This window comes from Hirsutella rhossiliensis, assembly GCF_020360975.1.
Source record: "Hirsutella rhossiliensis strain HR02 chromosome Unknown scaffold00001, whole genome shotgun sequence".
Taxonomy (NCBI): domain Eukaryota; kingdom Fungi; phylum Ascomycota; class Sordariomycetes; order Hypocreales; family Ophiocordycipitaceae; genus Hirsutella; species Hirsutella rhossiliensis.
In genome coordinates this window covers 6,486,360-6,505,960 of record NW_025408667.1, presented here as the reverse complement: position 1 = coordinate 6,505,960, position 19,601 = coordinate 6,486,360, and the positions used below count along the sequence as shown (strand labels likewise).

At 58.0% G+C, this 19,601-nt stretch overlaps 6 protein-coding genes across 6 annotated transcripts; 4 read left to right on the top strand and 2 right to left on the bottom strand.

The window, feature by feature from the left end:
• Positions 1-3,565: 3,565 nt before the first annotated feature.
• Positions 3,566-5,257, top strand: HRG_00827 (key lime pathogenicity protein; the record flags this gene model as incomplete). Its single annotated transcript, XM_044859298.1, has 1 exon — positions 3,566-5,257. One exon carries the CDS (start codon positions 3,566-3,568, stop codon positions 5,255-5,257), a length of 1,692 nt encoding a protein of 563 aa, XP_044725698.1.
• A 1,249-nt stretch (positions 5,258-6,506) lies between these two features.
• HRG_00826 (uncharacterized protein) lies at positions 6,507-7,499 on the top strand (the record flags this gene model as incomplete). Its single annotated transcript, XM_044859297.1, has 1 exon — positions 6,507-7,499. One exon carries the CDS (start codon positions 6,507-6,509, stop codon positions 7,497-7,499), a length of 993 nt encoding a protein of 330 aa, XP_044725697.1.
• A 243-nt stretch (positions 7,500-7,742) lies between these two features.
• On the bottom strand, positions 7,743-8,347 carry HRG_00825 (GINS complex protein; the record flags this gene model as incomplete). Its single annotated transcript, XM_044859296.1, has 2 exons — positions 7,743-8,246; positions 8,306-8,347. 2 exons carry the CDS (start codon positions 8,345-8,347, stop codon positions 7,743-7,745), a joined length of 546 nt encoding a protein of 181 aa, XP_044725696.1.
• A 979-nt stretch (positions 8,348-9,326) lies between these two features.
• HRG_00824 (iron/manganese superoxide dismutase, alpha-hairpin) lies at positions 9,327-10,076 on the top strand (the record flags this gene model as incomplete). Its single annotated transcript, XM_044859295.1, has 3 exons — positions 9,327-9,378; positions 9,446-9,711; positions 9,777-10,076. 3 exons carry the CDS (start codon positions 9,327-9,329, stop codon positions 10,074-10,076), a joined length of 618 nt encoding a protein of 205 aa, XP_044725695.1.
• Positions 10,077-10,500: 424 nt separating this feature from the next.
• HRG_00823 (phosphotransferase enzyme family protein) lies at positions 10,501-11,703 on the bottom strand (the record flags this gene model as incomplete). Its single annotated transcript, XM_044859294.1, has 3 exons — positions 10,501-10,992; positions 11,041-11,192; positions 11,382-11,703. The coding sequence occupies 3 exons, from the start codon at positions 11,701-11,703 to the stop codon at positions 10,501-10,503; spliced, it is 966 nt and encodes a 321-aa protein (XP_044725694.1).
• Positions 11,704-15,441: 3,738 nt separating this feature from the next.
• HRG_00822 (Fungal transcriptional regulatory protein) lies at positions 15,442-17,047 on the top strand (the record flags this gene model as incomplete). The annotated part of the gene is made up of 3 exons (XM_044859293.1): positions 15,442-15,877; positions 15,957-16,145; positions 16,191-17,047. The coding sequence occupies 3 exons, from the start codon at positions 15,442-15,444 to the stop codon at positions 17,045-17,047; spliced, it is 1,482 nt and encodes a 493-aa protein (XP_044725693.1).
• Between the last annotated feature and the right edge of the window lie 2,554 nt (positions 17,048-19,601).

Sequence of the window (19,601 nt, the reverse complement as noted above, 5' to 3'; positions counted from 1 at the left end):
CGCTAACTGAAGTCGGACCAATCTTCTTTGCGGCAATTTTTGGCCAGGTACTGCCTTTGCAGGCTCGAGATCAGCTAGTCATAACCACAATCCCAATGAAACGCACAAGCGAACAGCAGACCGAGTTATTCTCTATCTCTACGGCACGAGCTCGTTCGTCATATGGATTGGCGGCAGAAAGATGTTGAAATGGCTACGACACGTGGATATTCACTTGCATTGGCTACGGCAGGAATGCCAGGAAGGGCGGATTCGGGTGTGTTAGGTTGCAACGGCACAGATGCGAGCAGACGGCCTAACGAAGGGACACCCGCGACAAAAGCTTCACGATTCTCAGACGATGATTAGCATGTCTGACATAAAGGAACATGTACAGCTAGAAACACGCGTGTAATACTCAGAGGACCAGATCAAGTAGGAATCTAAGTCATGTGGCTGCATGAAGGGCCGAAGAACCTGACGAGGCTATTAAACGAAAGAGGTATTGGTAACAGCTTCGTTGCGTGCTAGGATACGGTGACGTCGACCTTTCAAGCGAGCAGCTTGATGTGTGGCCATACCAGCTGACGCACAGGGCCAAATTCCTCTTCTTAGCTAGAGAGGAGATGAATGGATTGGATAGAAGTGTGCTTGTTTTGTGGGTCGACTCTGCCCATCTTGGGGGTGCCAGAAACTCCAATCGCATCTAACTGGGCGTTTTAGGCGCGACTCAACACCGGGGACACCGGCTGTGCTACTTACTCCGCGGCACCAGACGACTGTTCTGTTGTCCACGTACACGTGTCGTTTCCCACCTCCCAGAGAAGACATTGTAACTTGCATGGATCAGTCTGACATGCACAGTGCCTGCCGTGACGACGGTACCTCGCACAGCTCGGAACACGCAGGCATTCTCGGTGTACTTACAGTACACCAAACCAGACGTGCTCGCCTCACTTTGGAGAAGGGCCGTGAGCCAATGATGCTTGTGTTCAGGGTCGACGGCCTGCATGTATGTACCTTGGCTTTGGTGGCGCATGACAGCACGGAGCAAGACCTGGACCGCTGAAGTGCTCCAGGCGGTGGCCGTGGATGAGCGGATAGCCAAGGCTCTTGCGTGAAGCACCTATCGTTGATGGCCACGGGGAAAAGGGGGCTTGGAGGGCTGGTGGGCGTAGTCATTGGCTCGAGACCAGAGTAGACATGCTGCTCTCAGTGGTGCCTTGGGCTGTAGAAAGGCTTCACCACGTGGACCTCGGGACTTTCTTTCAGTCGGTTGTTCCAGGGCATGTCGAGGGCTTTGGCGAGGATCCTGGATGCTGGGTCGTTGACAAAGACGCGCCGAGATTGATCTAGACGCGCAAAGGGGGCTTCACGATGCAGGCCCAGTGATTCGATGCGCAGCGACGGCCATCGGTACCATGCCCAAGATGAGATGTCCATGATGTGGCCAGGCGGCATTGATCGGAGACGGTCAGAAATCGAAAGACGCCACCAACGGCAGCAGCGCACGCCAGGGGTGAGCTTTCATGGACGGGTTACACGACGGTCCAACTGCGCCTGGCATCGGCTTCGACGAGTGCGGCAGCTGACCCCGGGGCGGGTACATGCGGACTTGGGACAATTTGTTTATTATTTTCCTGATCATCGTCACCGACTCGTGCAGCAGGCGGGAGTGAGACTCGCATGGACACTGATTCAGCCCTGTCTCGAGTCCGTCGTCTTCGCACGCGGAAGCCACCGGTTCGCGCACGCTTCAGAGGCTCTCGTGGATCGCGGAATGTCGATCTGGTCGGACAAAGCCAGCCTAGCCCTGGGCTTGGATGAGCGGGCAAGCGGGTGCCTGGTGAGCTTGCTAGTAGTTTCAGTACAACAGTAGATGAGTAGGAGCCTGGGTACTGACTGGGTAGCATCATGGGCACCCAGCCCAGCCGCAGTGCCCAAAGGACGGTGGGACAAGATGACAGGACTCTTGGTCGACGCGCAGATGGATGGAAGGATCGGTGTGGGGGATTGGCGGGCGCCTATCAAGACTTGAAGAGGCCCGTGGCTGAGGTATTTGTCAACATGTCGAATCCCCCAATCCCCCTTCTTGAGGTGCTTTGCAGCAGGCTCTCTGTTCTTGGTAATACAGCACAACATCTACTCTCTACAGAACTCGGGCGTCACCTGGGCGCACCAAGCGCACCCCGCTAAATAGCTACAGGTGCGGGGCGGGCGGGGACCAGGACCAGGCCTTGAACGCCTGGAGCCAGCGCCCGAGTCGGCAGCGAGATGCCCCGAGGGCCCGCTAGAACGAGAACCAAGACAGCGGGTCCCGGATGGGGGGGGGGGAAGGGGGTGGGGGAAGGGGCCGCCAATGGAAATGGAGCAATGGACCACGGTCATCCAGCGCCCTGCTTCATCTACCGATAGATATTCCTTTTTCCACCTACGTGCTTCACGGCCAGGGCAGCCATCCACTCCACCCCAGGCCTCGCTGCTGCCAGCGCACCCGTCTCGACCAAAGCTTCGGCCAAGCGGACACGGCCTCGGCTGAAGAGGGACCTGGCAGCAGAGAGGGTCAGCAGACGAGCGAGAACCGGCTGTCCCCTCGACGGCCAGTTTTGGCATTGGACAGATGGACCCCGGCATCCATATCGACGGCCATGATACCGATGCCATCTTTGGCTGCCTGGGCACCCACACAGCACCCCATACAGCACCCCCTGGGGAGTCCTCATGCAGTGCCTCCCACCGCTCTCGACTCCCTATCTCCCTCTCCCGACGACGCAGAAACGTACACACCGAGATGAGCTCACACGCCGCAGCAACCAGGCTACTCGTCTACCGCGCCTGTGCCTCGCTGGTCATACTGGGCTTCGGTATCTATACCTCAGGGCACTCGGCCAGGGTACAAAGGCACCAAGGCGACCCCGGCCCCCGGCGCCCAACTCTGCCCGCCCACCCCCGGGACGACGAGTCCAAGCCCGACGGCTCTCCAATCCAGCCCCTGTCTTGCCCGCGCCTCATTCAATCACTGGCCGCCGTCGCCGCCTCACATTTTACTCCTCTTCGCCATAATTGCCATCTCGACAAACTCCTGGATACTGGCCGCCGCTTCTCGTCTTCCCCAACCTGCAACGCGTCTTCGTCCTTTGCCCTTCTCAACTCCCTGCCACCAGCGAGGCTGGCACGTCGTCACACTTGTACTGCTCGCCTTCAACACTCGCCGCTCTGCCGGCTCAGGCACCAACGGGGGCCAATATTGTCCAGCATGAACTTGCCTCCCGACAACACTGGCCGGCTACAGGATATTCAACGCCACATTGTCCTGCACGAGACATTAGCCGCCCATTACAGAAAACTTCTTCAAGACAAACTCGACCCATCCCCGCATGTCCCCTCGGGTGCCCATGACCGTCTCCGTCCGGCAAACGCTGAACCCTTGGCTTCTGTCCCCGTCCAGCCGGTCCGGTCTAGCAAGGCTTCTCCAGTCGTCGGATCCCCCGTGCCGGTTAGTATTCCTTGCCTTCAGTCAAGCCCTTCATCGCGTGTGCTCTTGTGACACTGCAAGCAGACCCGCCGCAGCTCGAGATGGAACGACATGATGCGCCAACGGAGGGCCGTCTCTCAGCAAGAACACGCGGCTCGATCCATGAACCGCACCGCATCCAGTCGATCTGAACAAGGCACTTCTCTGCAGCAGCCCTTTGGCAGCATCTCTCCCGATCAGCGCCTGCTGCCCCGCGGCAGCCCTGCAAGCCGCCCGCTCCCGAGTGTCCAAGAGGATGGCGACCTCCCTGACGTCGGCATCACTCCCGACGTGTACCTGGCCAAGAAGTGGCTCGGCGAGCAGTCGTACCTGGCCATGACGAGGACCAATCTGTCGCCCAGCGTCGCATACAGTAGCCCGGGTCCGTCGGCATGCCCATCCATGATCTCGGGGTCTTCGGCCGTCGAGCTGTCGCAACCCCTGACTCGCCATAGCAGCTCCTTTGACAGCCACACCGGCGCCAAAATGATGCGCTTCTTTTCGTCTCAATCGTGGCAAACGGATGCATCAACCGGCACCGATGCTCGACTTTCCTCTGCCGCCGCCGCCTTCGATGGCGCCGATGGCGTCCAGAAGCGCTCCACCTGCGATCAAGACTTCTTTGGCGTCGGAGCCGGTTTTCCGCCAGACATGCCTCAGAGCTATCCTTCGTCGGCTCCCATCCCCAGCACGAACCTATGTCCTCCTACCGCCACCGCAACTTCCATGGAACGGTCCATTTCCAACACCAGCGACGCGAGCGCCAAGTCGGCCGGCTCCAACCTGGAGCGGCGATCCAAGCAGGCGTTCCAGAGAGTGCGCCAGAACAGCGACCGGAATCTGATTGCGCCCAAGCCACACGAAGCCTTGGTCGACAAGTCCCACAGCAGCATTGCGCCTTCCAAGAGGGACGGCAAGGTTGCGCTGCAAAAGACGCCCTACCAGCGGCCCAAGCACCCCCGGGTCTACTGCAACCAATGCGAAGAACACCCCGACGGCTTCCGAGGTGACCATGAGCTGCGACGACACCTCAACGCTAAGCATAAGGGCGTCGTCAAGAAATTTGTGTGCCGAGATCCCGCGTCTGTGGGGATCCAGTCCAAGGTCAAAGCCCTTTACCCCCTCGCCGAGTGCAGAGCTTGCACCTCAAAGAAGCAGTATGGTGCCTATTACAACGCGGCCGCTCACCTGCGCCGAACCCATTTCAAGCCCAGAGCGCCACGCGGCAAGAACAAGGGCCCGACGGACGAGAGACGTGGTGGCAAGGGAGGTGGCGACTGGCCCCCAATGTCTGACCTCAAGCTGTGGTACGAGGAGGTGCTCGTCCCTAGTGACGGCAACACGCTGGACGACAACTTTGACATGGTGGACGACGACCCATTCGAACACGGGGAAGACGTGACCATGGACTTGTTCCCCGAGCCGGAGAGCGGCTCAGCTGCCTTTGACGTTGAGAGCACGTACGGCCTGCCTCGGTCCAGTATGGTAGAGGGACAACGTCTTGAGGAGGCAGCCGGGGGCGTGTCTGTTTCTCCCGCCGCGGGGCCTGGTATCGTTCCGATGAACTGCCTTGGGTTCGGGCAAATGAATTATGCGGAGCGGCCTACTCACGAGTACACGCTCTCCGGGGATTGCAAGCTGGCCTACGGGGCCGCTGCGTCGTCACTTGACCCCGCCATGACTGCCCAGTTTTGCGATCCAAACTCTCAGTTCATCTCGGATTGCCTATGGAGCATGGACGACGTTGAAGGCCCGGCCTCATGACACTTTGGCGCAGTCTCTGCTCGATACGGCATCTGCTGTTGACGAGGCTAACTCGCCTGTGCATAATGACGAGGTGTCTAGTTGACGACTCGTTGATCGGCCAATAGATCTCAGTCCCGTCGAAGCGTCCCGCTCTCGGTTCGACCGGAGCGATACTGAGTTAACAAGAAAAACAAGCAAATCCCAAAAAAAAATCTGATTCTGAGTTGACGGCCGTCCGTTGCTTCATGTTTTACTGATTTCTGACGATTCATTTTCTCCCGATTTGATATTTGCTCCCCGCCCTTTTCCTTCCCTTTGATTCAACCTGCTACGCTCACGCGCTTTGGACTTTGAACTTGCTTTCCTCGGGGTTTCCATTTTCTCATAGATGTCGGCGGGGATACGTTTCCTAGCTGCGCGGATGCAGACAGCTCACTAGCGCAAACCTGGAAAGGGGCTGCGGCTGTAACCACACTCACGTTTCTACTCATCGCCTTATCACGACTGTTTGGCTTGCATGGCTCATCGGCGTCAGCGGAAGGGACCGGGAACCAGGACAGGCAACCTGGGCGGCTTGGCATATTGCTTGCTTGGCTGAAGGCGAGGCGTTGTCGTGGCATCTGGGACATGGGGTTTGGACTAGCCGGCGTTGTAAGACTTTGGGACTATTTGGCCACGAGATATGAATCATGAGGAGAAGGCGTTTTTGGGAATAATATCGTCGACGACCAAGTGTCTTTGGATTTCAGACACGGGCGGCGATTTATGCTTTGGAAGTTTGGATCAACCCACCTACCTGGCGCTAACAGGAGCTTCGATGCTCTGTTCCGTGCCGGGTGACGGGAGTCGAGCCTTGGTTGGATATGCCAGTGCTGGGTCTGACTGCCATGTCGTACAGCGGAGTAAGAGCTGCATATAGACGCAATCCATCAAGAACCATGTGTCCCCCGTCCTGTTCACGACTCTGCGAATGCTCATGGACCTTTAAAGCTTGCCAGGTCTGTCACAGCATCGCGGTTTCGACGCTACGCTACAAGTCACTGAACATGAGGCTGTCCCAGTTGTCACACCAAGGCAGAGCACAAGTCCGCGGGGTTGAGAGGGCCAAAATATGGCTGAGACACGAAGCTGGCTTCGTGGCTGATTCCCCGCCCAAATCGCCCTGCTCTCATTCGAGAGTGTTAAGACTCAGTTGCGACGACTATGCCGATATCGCCTTGGATCAAGGGCCTGATTCTACTCAACTCTCGGGTCTCTGGTGACAGCGATGGGCCGAGGGGACAAGACCCGGCTTGCCGAACTGCGTCGTTGCTCGCCGCCACGCGAGCCGGCGTTTCTGGCCAGCACAAGTTGGCACTCGCCATCACCACTCGACGGCCTCGACGCTGGCGAGCCCCACGCGCTCAAGGCGTCGTTGGTGCGCGGGCGATACGGCCGTGCTGCCACGTACGTCGCCGTCGCCGTCGTCGCCAACCACATCCGCCGCGTGCTGGTGCCGTGGCTCGGGCAGTTTGTATGGCACCACGCCGTCGTCGCCGACATGAAGCTTGCGCGGTCGGCGCCGCACGCCCTGCTCGAGGCGTCGCTGCTCGATTTTGCCTGGGCCGACGTCGGCCGCTGGGCGTGTCAGCAGGCCGCCTTATCTGTGCTGGCGCGGGCTGTAATGGCGAGGCGGCCTGTGGACGGGGCGGATGCTCGGCGGCGGCAGCGGGGTCCGTCGGTGGGTAGACGGGCGCGTGCTCCGGGCGGCCATGAAGGCGATGGGGATGCCGCCGCCGACGACAGCCACGGACAGTCTTCAGATATGGCGTCGGATGCGCGCTGCGTGCTGCGTCTCGTCGCCGGCCTCACGCTGCTCGAGCGCCACTACACCGAATCATGTTGGGCCTTGGCACACGTGTACGCCACGGCCCGCCTGCTGCTCAGCACGCGCCCATGCGACGCGGCCTTTCTGCGGCGCCTCGTCCTCGAGTCGACGCCGCGCGCCCGCTCCGCGCTCCAGGCCGGCCTCGTGCTGCGCTGGCTATACCGCTCGGTGTCGGCAGCGACGACGACGAGGTGGCCGCGCCTGGTCCTGCTGCTTGCCTGCGCGTGCTGCGTCGGGACGCTGCACATTCTGCGGCACTCGGGGCGGTACTTCATCCTGCTTGAGATGAGCGACATGCTTGTCACGTTTGGGTGGATGGCGCTTGGCATGGCGGTGTTGATGGCTTGGGCTGTGCGCGATTGGGCGCGTGTATGGCTGAGGGGACATGTTTGATCGGGGAGTTGGATGGGCCCATCTCTCGGTGTATGATTCACTTGAGGCTTCCCGTTGAGCCACGAGGGTATCAGAGAAAGGAACTTGTTTGTGTCTGGACCTGCAAAAACAATCCCGACGCATTTCCCGGGTATCGTTGCCGTCGCTTCTGTTACTCACCCAGCCATCCACATGGACGGAGAACTGGACAAGTAGGCCAACAGCTCAATATATCCATTCGCCGACAAACGCCAACAGCCACTCTCAGCTCCTCTTGACCTTATCCATCCACTCCTTGGCCCTCTTGACGCCCTCATGACCCCTTCGAAACAGGAATCTCTCCCAATCATCCAGCCCGCGCAGAAACTCCTCACTCTGGCTCCCGCCGACGGCCTCGTCAGCCTTCCGCGCATGCAGGCCGACATCGGCGGCCCTGACGACAAAGGTGCGGCGCAGGACGGCGGCGAGATCGCGCTCGTCAAAGAGGTCGAGCATGCGGACGCCGACGCCGTAGAAGTGGGCGTTTTGGTCGCGCAGGGCGACGGCGCGCGGGTCGGCCTTGAGGGCGGCGGCGACGCGCTCCGACAGGCAGGGAGGCAGGTTGAGCGTCAGCGGCGCCTTGGCGTCCTCGCCCGTGGCCGCCAGCGCGAGCATCTCGGCGAGCCAGAGCGGCAGCGTCAGCGAGGTGCCGGGCTTGAGGCCCGTCGACGACGACGAGTCGAGGTGGCCGAGGTACGGCACGTCGAGCTCGAACTGGCAGGGCACTTTCTGGCAGGACATGAGCGGATTTGTGCGTGTCGAGCGGGCAGAAGGCGGACAAGACATACCTCTGCGTCGGTCAGGATGGCGTCGACATCGTAGTACGACATCTTGGGCCGCTGCCTGTGCCGTCCGTCTGTCTTGTCGGCATCGGGCGCGCGCCGCTGGTGTGATGCCGTCTCGTCTGTCTTGCGCCGACAAGGGATGCGTTAGTTGCCCGGGGTGGAGAACGGTCGTGATTATGTCAGCACATCGCTGCAGATGAAGCGCCTGCGACCTCCGCTCGCCCTCCGAGACGGCCGGCCTTGGCGACGACCGAGGATTTCGGACCGCGGCAATGTTGCAAAGCCGCCGACGCTCTGGCGGGTGACCATCGGCCGAGCGAGCCGGCCGAGCGAGCCAGCCGAGCCGGCTCAGCAAGTCGGTCTGGAGGGTTCGGGCACTGTCGGGGGACGGGCGGGTATGCCTGTTATTGTCGAATGAAAAGAAGGCTGCCTTGTAGAAGAATGCGTGCGAGACAAAGGCGCTCTCGTCCGTCGCAAGGGAATGACTGCCTGATGAGTATCCAAAATCCAAAACATCGTGAACGTCGGCGCTGATCCAATCACATGGATCATAATTCCCCTGCACAGAACCCAGCCACATGCCCCGCCGGCGCGCCACAAAGCCGATCCCGCACCAGCCCCGGATGACGTGAAGTTGAGCTCAAACAAACTCGGCTATCCGAGGAGCTTCTCCCCTTGAGCTCGCAATAACCTCGCCGACCCGCCCTTGACATCATCCACCCACGTCCGTCACTATTTCAGCGCCGTCTCCCCCGCCTTTCAGTTGGTACGTTGCATCGCTTGGATTCCCCAAGCCCCTATCGAATTGCCATTGCACCTTTTTCAGAGTCCTGCGCCGCCTTCACCCAGCCCATCTTATACCCTCGAACGTCGGAATTGCAAAAGGGAAAAGGGACGATTGAAAAGCTCACTTAGTCCTCGACCCAGCACGCAGCCCCTTGTCACAATGTCAAACGCCCTTCTCCGCACAGCGCCCGTGCTGCGAGCCGGGCTCCGGGCCCGCGCCGCGAAACCAGCAGCCGCCATGGCCTCGACCAGCTTCGTCCGCGGCAAGGCCACTCTCCCCGACCTCGCATGTACGAAGACACCCTTCCTCCCCCCGAGGGATGAGCCCGGCCTGTCGCAGATGCTGACTCTGCCAAGACGACTACGGCGCTCTCGAGCCCTACATCTCCGGCCAGATCATGGAGCTCCACCACTCCAAGCACCACCAGACGTACGTCAACGGCTTCAACTCGGCCGCCGACGCCGTGTCCGAGGCCCACGCCAAGAACGATAGCAAGGCTGCCGCCGCCCAGGCCGCGCTGCTCAACTTCCACGGCGGCGGCCACGTCAACCACTCTCTCTTCTGGGAGAACCTCGCACCCAACGGCAAGGGCGGCGGCGGCGAGCCCGAGGGCAAGCTCATGGTGCGTCTTGAATAGTCCTTACATGGCCAACCCCATGTGGAAGACCACTGATGGTTGCATCTTAGACCGCCATCAACGAGGACTTTGGATCCTTCAACAATCTCAAGAAGCAGGCAAATGCTGCCCTCGCCGGCATCCAGGGCTCCGGCTGGGCCTGGCTCGTCAAGGAAAAGACGTCGGGCACCCTCAGTGTTGTCACCCGCGCTAACCAGGACCCCGTCACCGGAAACCTCGAGCCGCTTCTCGGTATCGATGCTTGGGAGCACGCCTACTACCTCCAGTACCAGAACCGCAAGGCAGAGTACTTTGACGCCATCTGGAAGGTCATCAACTGGGGCACTGTGGCCAAGCGCTTCGACAAGTAGGCTCAGTTGCGTGTACACTCCACAAGGGCTGCTTGACACCCGGGGTTGCAATGCTGTACATAATAGGAGATGCTAATGAACAACTACCCAAGTTATGCGTCGAGTCTACTCTCTAGGTCCCGAAATGTCATGTTGATGCTACCGTCTGCACGCCGCATCCGAGCTCCTCATCAAGCCCTCCCACCGGCGTGCTCGCGGGCTCCTGCATCACCTGCTGATTCGTAAAGTGGCAAGGTCGACCATTGGCAATGCCCAGCACACAGTTTTCTCGTCGAGGCCAATTGATCGTCCATCAAAGTACGTGATTGCCTGAATACGCCATGCCAAACACTGCTACTTGAACGAATGCTGCGTTGATGGCAGCCCCACGCGCTTTGGCAATGGTATTGATTGAGTTGCAGCAGCACTCCACGACCACGTACACTCACGACGTGTGGCACCGCATGAGAGCCTGGTACGCCACCAGTTCTTGCCGAAACTTCTTCTCGAAGATTTCGTCGGCATAGCTGTGCCAGTCGTGGAGCTTGGTGCCAGCTTCGAAGAACTTGACATAATCCCACCATTCCGGGTACCAGCCGCCGTAGTCCCACCCAATAATGCTAACAATCACCCCGTTGTTCACGATGATGTTTTTTGGGCTGAGCTCGCTGTGCGAAAGGACAATGCGTCCAGAATGTTGTAGCTGAGCCGTTATCGAGGCGGTTACGTCGACAGGCGCGTTGGGGTGCATTGTCGAGGTAAGGAAAGCGACAAACTGGCGCGGCGTGGGAGTGCTCCCGATGTCCCAATGAGTGGTTCCCCGGGATCTGTCGAGCATCAACGAGTACTTGTCTGAAAAGGCGGAGCCCAAGAGTCGTCGCCCGTCATGGTGGGCGTCTTGCGGAGTCTTGCGCAGTTGCTCGACCAACTTGCGGAGCTGGCGCGCAATATCGTGCTTAGTTTCGTCTGCAAGTCCCGACCAGACATCCTCCAACAGAGAGCCGTGAGCGACCAGGTCGAGGTCTACATCGGGCGCATGGAGCCGCTCATTCGCTTCCACGGCCCGAGGTATGGACAAGGACAAGGTGGGCAAGTTGGAATATATGCGAACAGTGTCGTTGATGAGGAGACCAATGTCTGTGATGCGGCGGTCGTGAATCTTGGCGATAGGCGCACCTTGCCTTGTCCCTGTCGGCACTAGTATAAGTTGGAAATCTCGATCTCGCAGGAGACTCGAAAGGTAGACGGTATGGCGATTCGGAGCGGGTGCTGCGTCAAGACTGCTAACGGCACCAGCCGCGACAGGCACACTCTCTTTCAACCCACCCGAGGGAAAGTAAGGGGCATCTCCAACCCGCGGCCGGCTGCCATGGCCAGCGACTTCGTCCAAGTCGGCCTTGAGATTGGACCGCTTCGCTGGAAGAGTTGACGGGTACTTGGGGCCTCTGTCCTCTCCCCGAGAGCGGCGCCCCTTGCTAGCTGTGCGGCCCGGCCTAACAACGTTGGCACCGCCGAGCGGAGGCCCAATCTTGGGTTCCTTTTCATCAGTGGGCGCCAGAGACCTATCTGCCCCGCCAGCTGCAATGTCGCGAAGCATCACAGCACGCTCCAACTTCATAGCAGCGGAATCGGCCGTCGGAGGGTCCATTTCTGGTCGTGCGGGAGAAAGAAGAGAAGAAAGCGGAGAGTCCGGCCTAAAGACGAACGAGGCTGACGAGACGGAGGAGAAAGGTTCAAGGTCCGAAGAGTGACAAGCACCTCTCTTCATACCTCAGCCTGGCGAATGGATGATGGCCAAAACAGAGAACGAGGGCAGGGCGGGCTCGCGCCGTATATCTATACGGCTCAAGCTAAGCTGGAGCGGAAGACGGGGGTCACAGAGAGAAGTGGACGAGGTGTGAAGACGGCGTGATCTGTTGTGGTGGCAGGCGCGCCTTGAGCAGCGGCCACGTGGACGATGCGTTCTGCGATTGGGAAGCTTGCCTCCAGCTGCTGCGTCATTTCTTGTTTCTTTCGCCCTTGACGCTGGCACGCCCAAATGTCGTGGAGCAATCCCGCCAGCCATCTTAGATCTGAAGAGCCGACGAGCAGTCCCTGGAAAGACCCGACTTGGCAACCGTGCCCCGACGTCGACGTCGACCACCCAGAGGAGAATCCTCCATCGAGATGACAACTCGAGGAGCGCCGCCCATGAATGGCATCAGCGCTGCCAAGGACGGCCTGTGCACCGCCTCTGATCTCGATACCGACTCTGAGGGACCGTCACCGTCGCTTCTAGTTCCACTTCGATTCGTCGCACCAGCTACTGGATGACATATGGGCTGCTTATGCTACAAAGGACCATTTGACTGCCTCCAGGCGTACATGCAACCGACCTGTGGGTGTTTGACGGCGACGGACGCAAAGGAGAAAGGCAGCTAACAGAATATAGAGTGCGCCTCGGGATTTCAGGCCGCGACTCTGAACAGCACAAAGTTGCTGTCGAAAATTGCACCCACGGCCCTACTGCCTGTTCAGCTTGACAAAGCGTCGTCGTTCTGCACAGACCCTTTCAACCCAGCTGCCAACGCGTTGAGAAGGGAGATGGTTTCACACTCGATATCTCCCCGGCGGCGGAGATGGTCAGCTCTTCTCTGCCTCGCCATGGCTACAAGCATTTCTCGGTCGAACCCCGTGCTTGCTTCGACACAGCACACTCCCGTGTGGACCCAGCAACTTCTCCAAGCATCGCATGCTTCGAGATGAACTCGACCTGACCTCGGGCTTTGCTCTGTCGTTGCCTCAGAGATGTATGAAGCCCCTGGAGCGTGTCCACTGCACCAATAGCCAACGTTCAAGGAGACATGAAAACAAAGCTGATTTCTAGACAAGCCGCTCTGCGTAGGCATCATGGCCATGGTAAAAACTGACACTAGGTGCACATCATTTCACGGGACATCAATGTGCGCGAGAACAGAATTAGGTGGCTATAGAATGCTCATTCTTCCATTTCGGCAACATCTGCGAGTTCTCTGATAGCGAAGCCCCTCTTGAGGAACACCAGCTCCGGCGTGCCTCGTAGATGAGGCGTGGAACAAATGGAACCAGGACACTTCGTACAAGTACAGAAACGACTTCTTCACCGCCAGTTTTTCCTCATTTGTTTTACCACGAGCTTTGCTTCGTTACACAACCATCGTCGCTACCAAGTACAATGCAGTGCCGCTTCTCACGCCCCCTTCGCTTGAGTCAACGCCACAGTACCATAACGCAGAAGGCGTCCCTTACCTCTTTCAAGTGTTGCGCCGTGCAGTTCGAGGCACCAACAAGGCCCCGAGATCAGTATCCGTCCACTTCGTGTCTTGAAGACATGCTTCATGGCCGAACTTGCGGAGCCCGATTTCGCCACTGCCGTGTGCTGTGCGACCATCCACGGTCCCGAACATCGCTGACCCTGGCCCAACAGTTTAAAGTCTTGTGAAACAAGAACGATTCTTCAACAAAAAAGACATTGAGGGTGATTATCGTCTTCGGTATATTGTTTGAACACTGCGTTGCCGAACACGGCAGCCAGACACTCTGCTCACGTCTATGCATGCCACTGGGAGCCGTTTTGAGAGAAGCTCATATATGGAACTTAGCACTCGAGTACTTCCCGGGGCTACTAGCCACGGATTTTGGGAAGGCCGTCCCCACCAAGGTCCGGCTGGCTGCTTCGCATGCCTGATGAAAACATGGTGTTTTGCCGTCGGCCCGCCTCCAACGAGCGAGCAACCGTGACGCGCAAAAGTGACGCGACCTCTTGCTTAAGAAGTAGAGCCGCCGCGTCGGTCCTCTGCCTCATCCCGAAAATCCGGGACGCGAGAAAGCAGCCACGTTACGCGAACCTGGACGAGGTCGAAATCGGGATTCGCAGGACTCGGGAATACGTCGTGGCATGTACCCGTGATGCTGCTTTGATTCTTTCCATCGTGTCCGGCATTTCGCTTCTGCACGCTGAGCGAGCAACTGACATTGTTTTTTGGTGAGGGCAACCCATGCCGAGACACCAGACTTCTGCACTCAGATCGCTACGAGGCGTTCCCTGACCTTCTATTATCATCTCGCTTCGTATAATGTGGATTACCGGGGCATCCATCCCCTGCCCAACTACCCGACACAGACACGTGCGCGAACATTGAGCAAGCTGCCAAACGAGCTCGAATCCCGTCTCAGAAGCGGGCATGGCCACGTGTATGGATGGGTGCAGCACTTGACAGAAATTGACTGAATCATGACCAGACGCCGGTGTTCGTCGACTCGGAAGGCAACCTCCGGGAGCTGATGGCGGTCTGGGCGCTACAAACGAGACGCAGAAAAGAGTTGCTCCCGAACATGTTCATCCGTTTTAAGCTCCCAATCAGACTTTACAGCCACGGGGAAAGCCCCCGTACCTTATTATTCCTGCTCATCTGCTGAGCCCGAGTCGACCTGGTCACACGGATACAAGCCGTGATACCATACACACGGCATGCACACAGCCGCCTACGGTAGGGTGAGGGTGGGGTGTTCTTCTAGGACACGTACCAGATTTGGCATGGAAACTCCAAACAACGTCGACTCTCGCTGTTCCACGTTGCCATCAACGATCCAGCGATCCGGAGACATCGCTTGAGCACGAGTCCATTGCGCTTCCAGTTGGAGGAATTTGGTGTTACAAAAGCGGACAAGGACGGGACAGGAAGCAGAGGTATCCGTCTTAAAGCGAGGTTTACTGCTGGGATGATATGAACCCCGGAGCTACACGTCTACGCGATACTTCGAAGCGATTGACCAAAGACAGTAAGAGTCCCATCAGCTTTCCGCTGTTCACCGCCCGCCGTACCTCCTCTTTTGGGCCTTGTGGCGAGACCGACCCAGCGGGCCGGGTCAAGCTTAAGACGATCGGGCAGGCTGTCTCAAAGTGTAGATGTGTTTCCATTCGGAGAACCCTTCGAGGCGGCAACATGAAGAGCCGAGAAGCTGATTAGGCGAGCATCTGCAGGAACGGGTGTGTAAGCCCAGACCTCTCCGTCTTCTGGGCAGAGGACGCTGTCTCGTCTAGCCAAGCTCCACGGTTGGAGATTGTCCAGTGGTAGCGAGAGAAGGAGGGTTCTCTACATCGCCAACGGTGTATCAAACCCGAGGCCAGTCATCAGCCGTTTGTGTCGAACCGGTGGTCTGGGTTCGCTCAAGCATATGACCGAGGGCCAATGAAATGATCATCTTCTGTCTCAAGGAACCAGAAAACGCGGCAAGAGGAAGGGAGTGAATCTCCCGCGGCCGGTTGCATGGTCCTGGTGTCTCTCCTACTTCGGCAACGTCTTCTTAAACCAACTACATGTCTCTTGTCCGCCTCGACCCGCGCCGAAAAAGATTGGTTATGACCATGGCCGATAATGTGATTAGGAAAGCCTGCGATCGCTGCCACCTCCAGAAGCTCAGCTGCAAGCGTGTTGCCGACGAGGCTTGCGAGCGCTGCGTCCGACTACACGCCGAGTGCAAGTCTAGTCCATCTTTGCGATATAAGAAGCCCCAGCATCAGCATCGACGCCAGCAGCAACAGGAGCAGCAGCAGCCAAACCCACAGCCGCAGTCGCAGCCACTGCAACAGCAGCAACAACCCCAACAACCACAGCAACCACAGCAACCACAGCAACAACAGCTGGAGCAACAGGCTCATCAGCAGCTTTACCAATTGCACATAACTCCGTCAAATCAACAACAGCTCCCCCACACAGACAGCCAGGGGCCACTGGCTGAACGGAGGACTCAGAAGAGACGGAGAACCGGGGGTGAACTGAATACGGCTCAGCCCGAAACAGGTAAGTTCCCCATGTCGGCGTGTTCTTCATAACTCGTCGACGGCACCGAATATATTTGACCAACGGCTCACCCCTTCAGGCGAGGCAGACTCGTCAACTCCTCAGACTGAGGAACTCACCACAACAACTCATTCCGCCGTGGGACCCGAAGCCTCCCTAGACCTTGGGAACTTTGGATACGACTTTGGACATCCAGAATTTCTGACGCATTCACAAGCAGACCACTTGTCTGCGATACACGGAGCAGTCGAAGCATATCACGACCCAGGCCCATTCCTAGAGCATTGGGAACAGCACCTTGCTGCCCCACTAGAAACATATCATCAAGCGCCACCCACCTCCTTTGCAGAGGGTGTCGGGAATCAGTTCCATCGTGTCGAACCTATCACAGTTGCAAGGAGATCGCTTTGCGTACCTGAAGTCTTCAACTCTGAGAGTCGTCAGCAAAGGCGATCGAAGCCCCGACGCCGACAAATTGAACTGAGACCGGTCGACCCCGACCCCGACCAGGAAGCAAAGAATCAAGAGCCCGACTGGATGGCGCAGCTGTCGAACATCAACGCTCGTCTGCTGGCGCTTGCGTCCATCCTGCCGCAGCAGCAGGGGGGGGCAGGCAACGGACCATTCGCGGCCGATGGCGTTCCATTCCCCATTGACGAAATGTACGATCTCTCCGGGAGCGTGGCCAAGATCCTAGAGCGCCTGTCTAAGAAGGACTTTAAGGAAGACACTTTCCTGGACGGCTCAGATCCCGGAAACTCCATGTTTGTCCTCTCCGTCTACGTCCGCCTGCTCGACTTGTACCAGAGGGTCTTTTCCCTCCTGCGCCTCGAGCTCCCGCACGCAAAGTCGGGCGCGCGGTTTAAATCCTGGAAGCTCCCCGACGTCACGGTTGGCACGTTCACTGTGGATTCAATGCCGACGCTTCAGCTGTCACTCACGGTCCAGTTGGGCGAGGAGCTCCTCGCGCGCCTTCGCGAATCGATAGCGAGGCTGTTGCCAGGTCTCCGCAATGACGAGGAGCAGGCGGCGGGTGGGGGAGCAGATTGCAACTCCATGTTCTCTGAGGTCGTCGACATTTCGTCCCGCGCGATGAAGACCAAGGGGGAGAGCTTGGCTAAAAAGTTAGCTGACTTTCGGGACGAGATCGAGGAATCCTTGGCCGCCTGAGTTGGGGAATTTGAGAGCTGCCCCTGCGGCCTGGCTTTCGTGATTGAGCGTGGACACTTCAATCATCTAGAGCGATCATAAATGTTCGACGCCACCTTGTCAATGAGTTGATATGTGTAATCTTTTCCTTTTCTCATGTTGACCGCTCTTTTTCTCTTTCTAATCTTCCTGTACGGAAACAACCTCCTTGGCCATTTGCACTTGGCTCTTGCGGTAAAATAATAAAAAACAGCTGTCGGTTCCACCGCCTTGACTAGGCGTTGACACTTGCGTTGAATGCAAGAGACAGCGAGTCAAACAGCTTCATTGCCCCGAAAAGGGGGTCCCATCGACATCGCCAACGAAAGCAGGCCACTGCAGATCCAATGTGACCGCAACGTCAACTCTGGGTCAGCTGTTGTACATATTTTTCAACGGAGTGCAGACTGTGTGGCAGTGACCAGCGGCGTTGGACGGGACGACTAACCCGGATCATGATGAAGCGAGTTGTCCCCCTGGATTGCCCTTGTGGCGTCCTAGCTGCGATCTGACATACCTCGTTACTACATCGTGCTTTTTCCACCCCTTAGGGGCTGATAGTTTGGCTGCCCGACTGAAGCCCCGCGTGTCTGCCAAGGCGGACTCGCCGCGGCGCGCTCTGGGATGACGAGGATGCTCCACATCGACCAGCGCAGCTTATTCAGGGGGCGCGGGGAATGCCCCTTTCAAGTTGTACATGGAGTTGAGGCGATGATGGGCATATATCGAGACGGGGACACAGATCAATCGTTTTATGACATGGACCCTCATTTGACGTAGGCAGGCTGTCAAAGTCAGACGGTCGGTGTGCCGTTTGACCACGCAAAAATGTGGTCGCGCCAAGTTAAGAGCATGCTGTCAATTGACACTTATGCCTTCTCTCACACAGGCCTTTGCAATTCGCCATGTAAAGTTGAAGGAGCAGGTTGTGACTCTTGCACGGGTCTCGGCCCGGGGACGCGGCCCCTTTCATTTGTGGCTCCGGGGGATCGAAACAAAAAGACAAACAAGAGCGAGCAGATAACGAGCTTGGAGCTGGCCGATGAGATGGTTCGATGTCGTGGCAAGATGACGAGATATGCTGGGAAGAGAGGGACATCCGCGAGCCTTACCGGCCCCGTCCATCTTCCCCATAGTTCTCGCCGCCCTGTCTGATGCGATTCCCCCTTAGACTCCACCAGCTGGTCGAGCGGGGATCCCGCGGCACCTTACTCTCTCTGTAATTCTCTCGACTGCCTCCAAAGTGCCGCGGACCCCCCTCCCCCCGGTGCTGTCAGCGTCATGGCGCCGTCGTTATCCCGATCTGCTGAGGGTGCGCCCATCAGCCTGGACGCAGCGCGAACTAACCACAACCAGGGGGGAACCGGCTCTAATCGACCGGTCCCGAGGACGGGGCCAGAGGGCAAAGGAAATATGCCCTCGCAAGAAAAAAAAAGAAGAAGGTCGATTACCAGACGACGGCAGTGGGGCCGCAGTTCCCCGCCGCCGGCGCCGTAGGAAGAATAACACCATGAAGAGGGGAGGATCTGGAAGCAGTATCCATCCCCGTGGACAGCGTCGTATCCTCGCGACCCTGCCGCAGCCCGATCTCGGAAGAAGGAGGCAGACAGTGGGTATCATCGAGCGAGCGAGGTGATTGTGTCTAGGTTGTCAAAGCCCTTTGCCAGATCTAAGTGGAGGGGCTTCTTCAATGGGCTAGACAGGGTGCTGTGGTTGATCGGAGGTTTTCCGAGCCATGGGGAAAAGAGGAGACGGGGGAACGGGGCTCGTCCTTGATCCATCGCGGTGGCCGGACGCGCGCTTGACAAGGGCTCGCGGACTGTGTCTACATTCGGTGCGGCAGATGCTTGATTTGACCAACTCGAGTCGCCCCCGTAAACCCAATATGGTTCTGCGAGATGTAGGAATACGCATCTTGTGCAGGCCCATCACCATAGATGGGCCCCGTACGGAGTACGTGTGTATATATATAGGCACAAAATAATGTGTATGTGTTTGGATTCCGGGTTGGCGGGAATATACAGCACAGCTCGCCTACATAAGCTGCATTAATTTGCTTTTGAGGTAACAATGAGGGCGGGTAATCAGCGTAGCTAGACTGGGCCTCCAAGCGATGTCCCAATAGGGGGTAATGTCCAAGCCAATGGCGCCGATCTCGCGATGGGCGTCTGTATCTGCCCGGGATGTCAGAGTCCCGACCCGGCTGAGGAAGTCGGTGGGAAGCGGGCGTGAAGTGAGGCAGCTGAAAGAGGGAAGGAAATACAGCAAGGAAAAAAAATTGACGAAAAGAAAAGCAAAACCAAGATAGAGTGCAAAGGACTAGGAGAGGCGATTCGAGCGCAGAGGGGAGTGGAACCATGGTGTCCATGAAACGGGTCGTATTGATCACACACCCCCTGTCCTTCTCCAATGCCGTCTCGTGAGAGGGGCAGAAAACGAATATCGTCAGCGACATATGTGTGTCATAAAGGTTCCTGGGGCCCGGCGGGCAGTGTTTCTTTGGCTTAGACCAGCCCCTGTAGGCTCCAAGGACGGG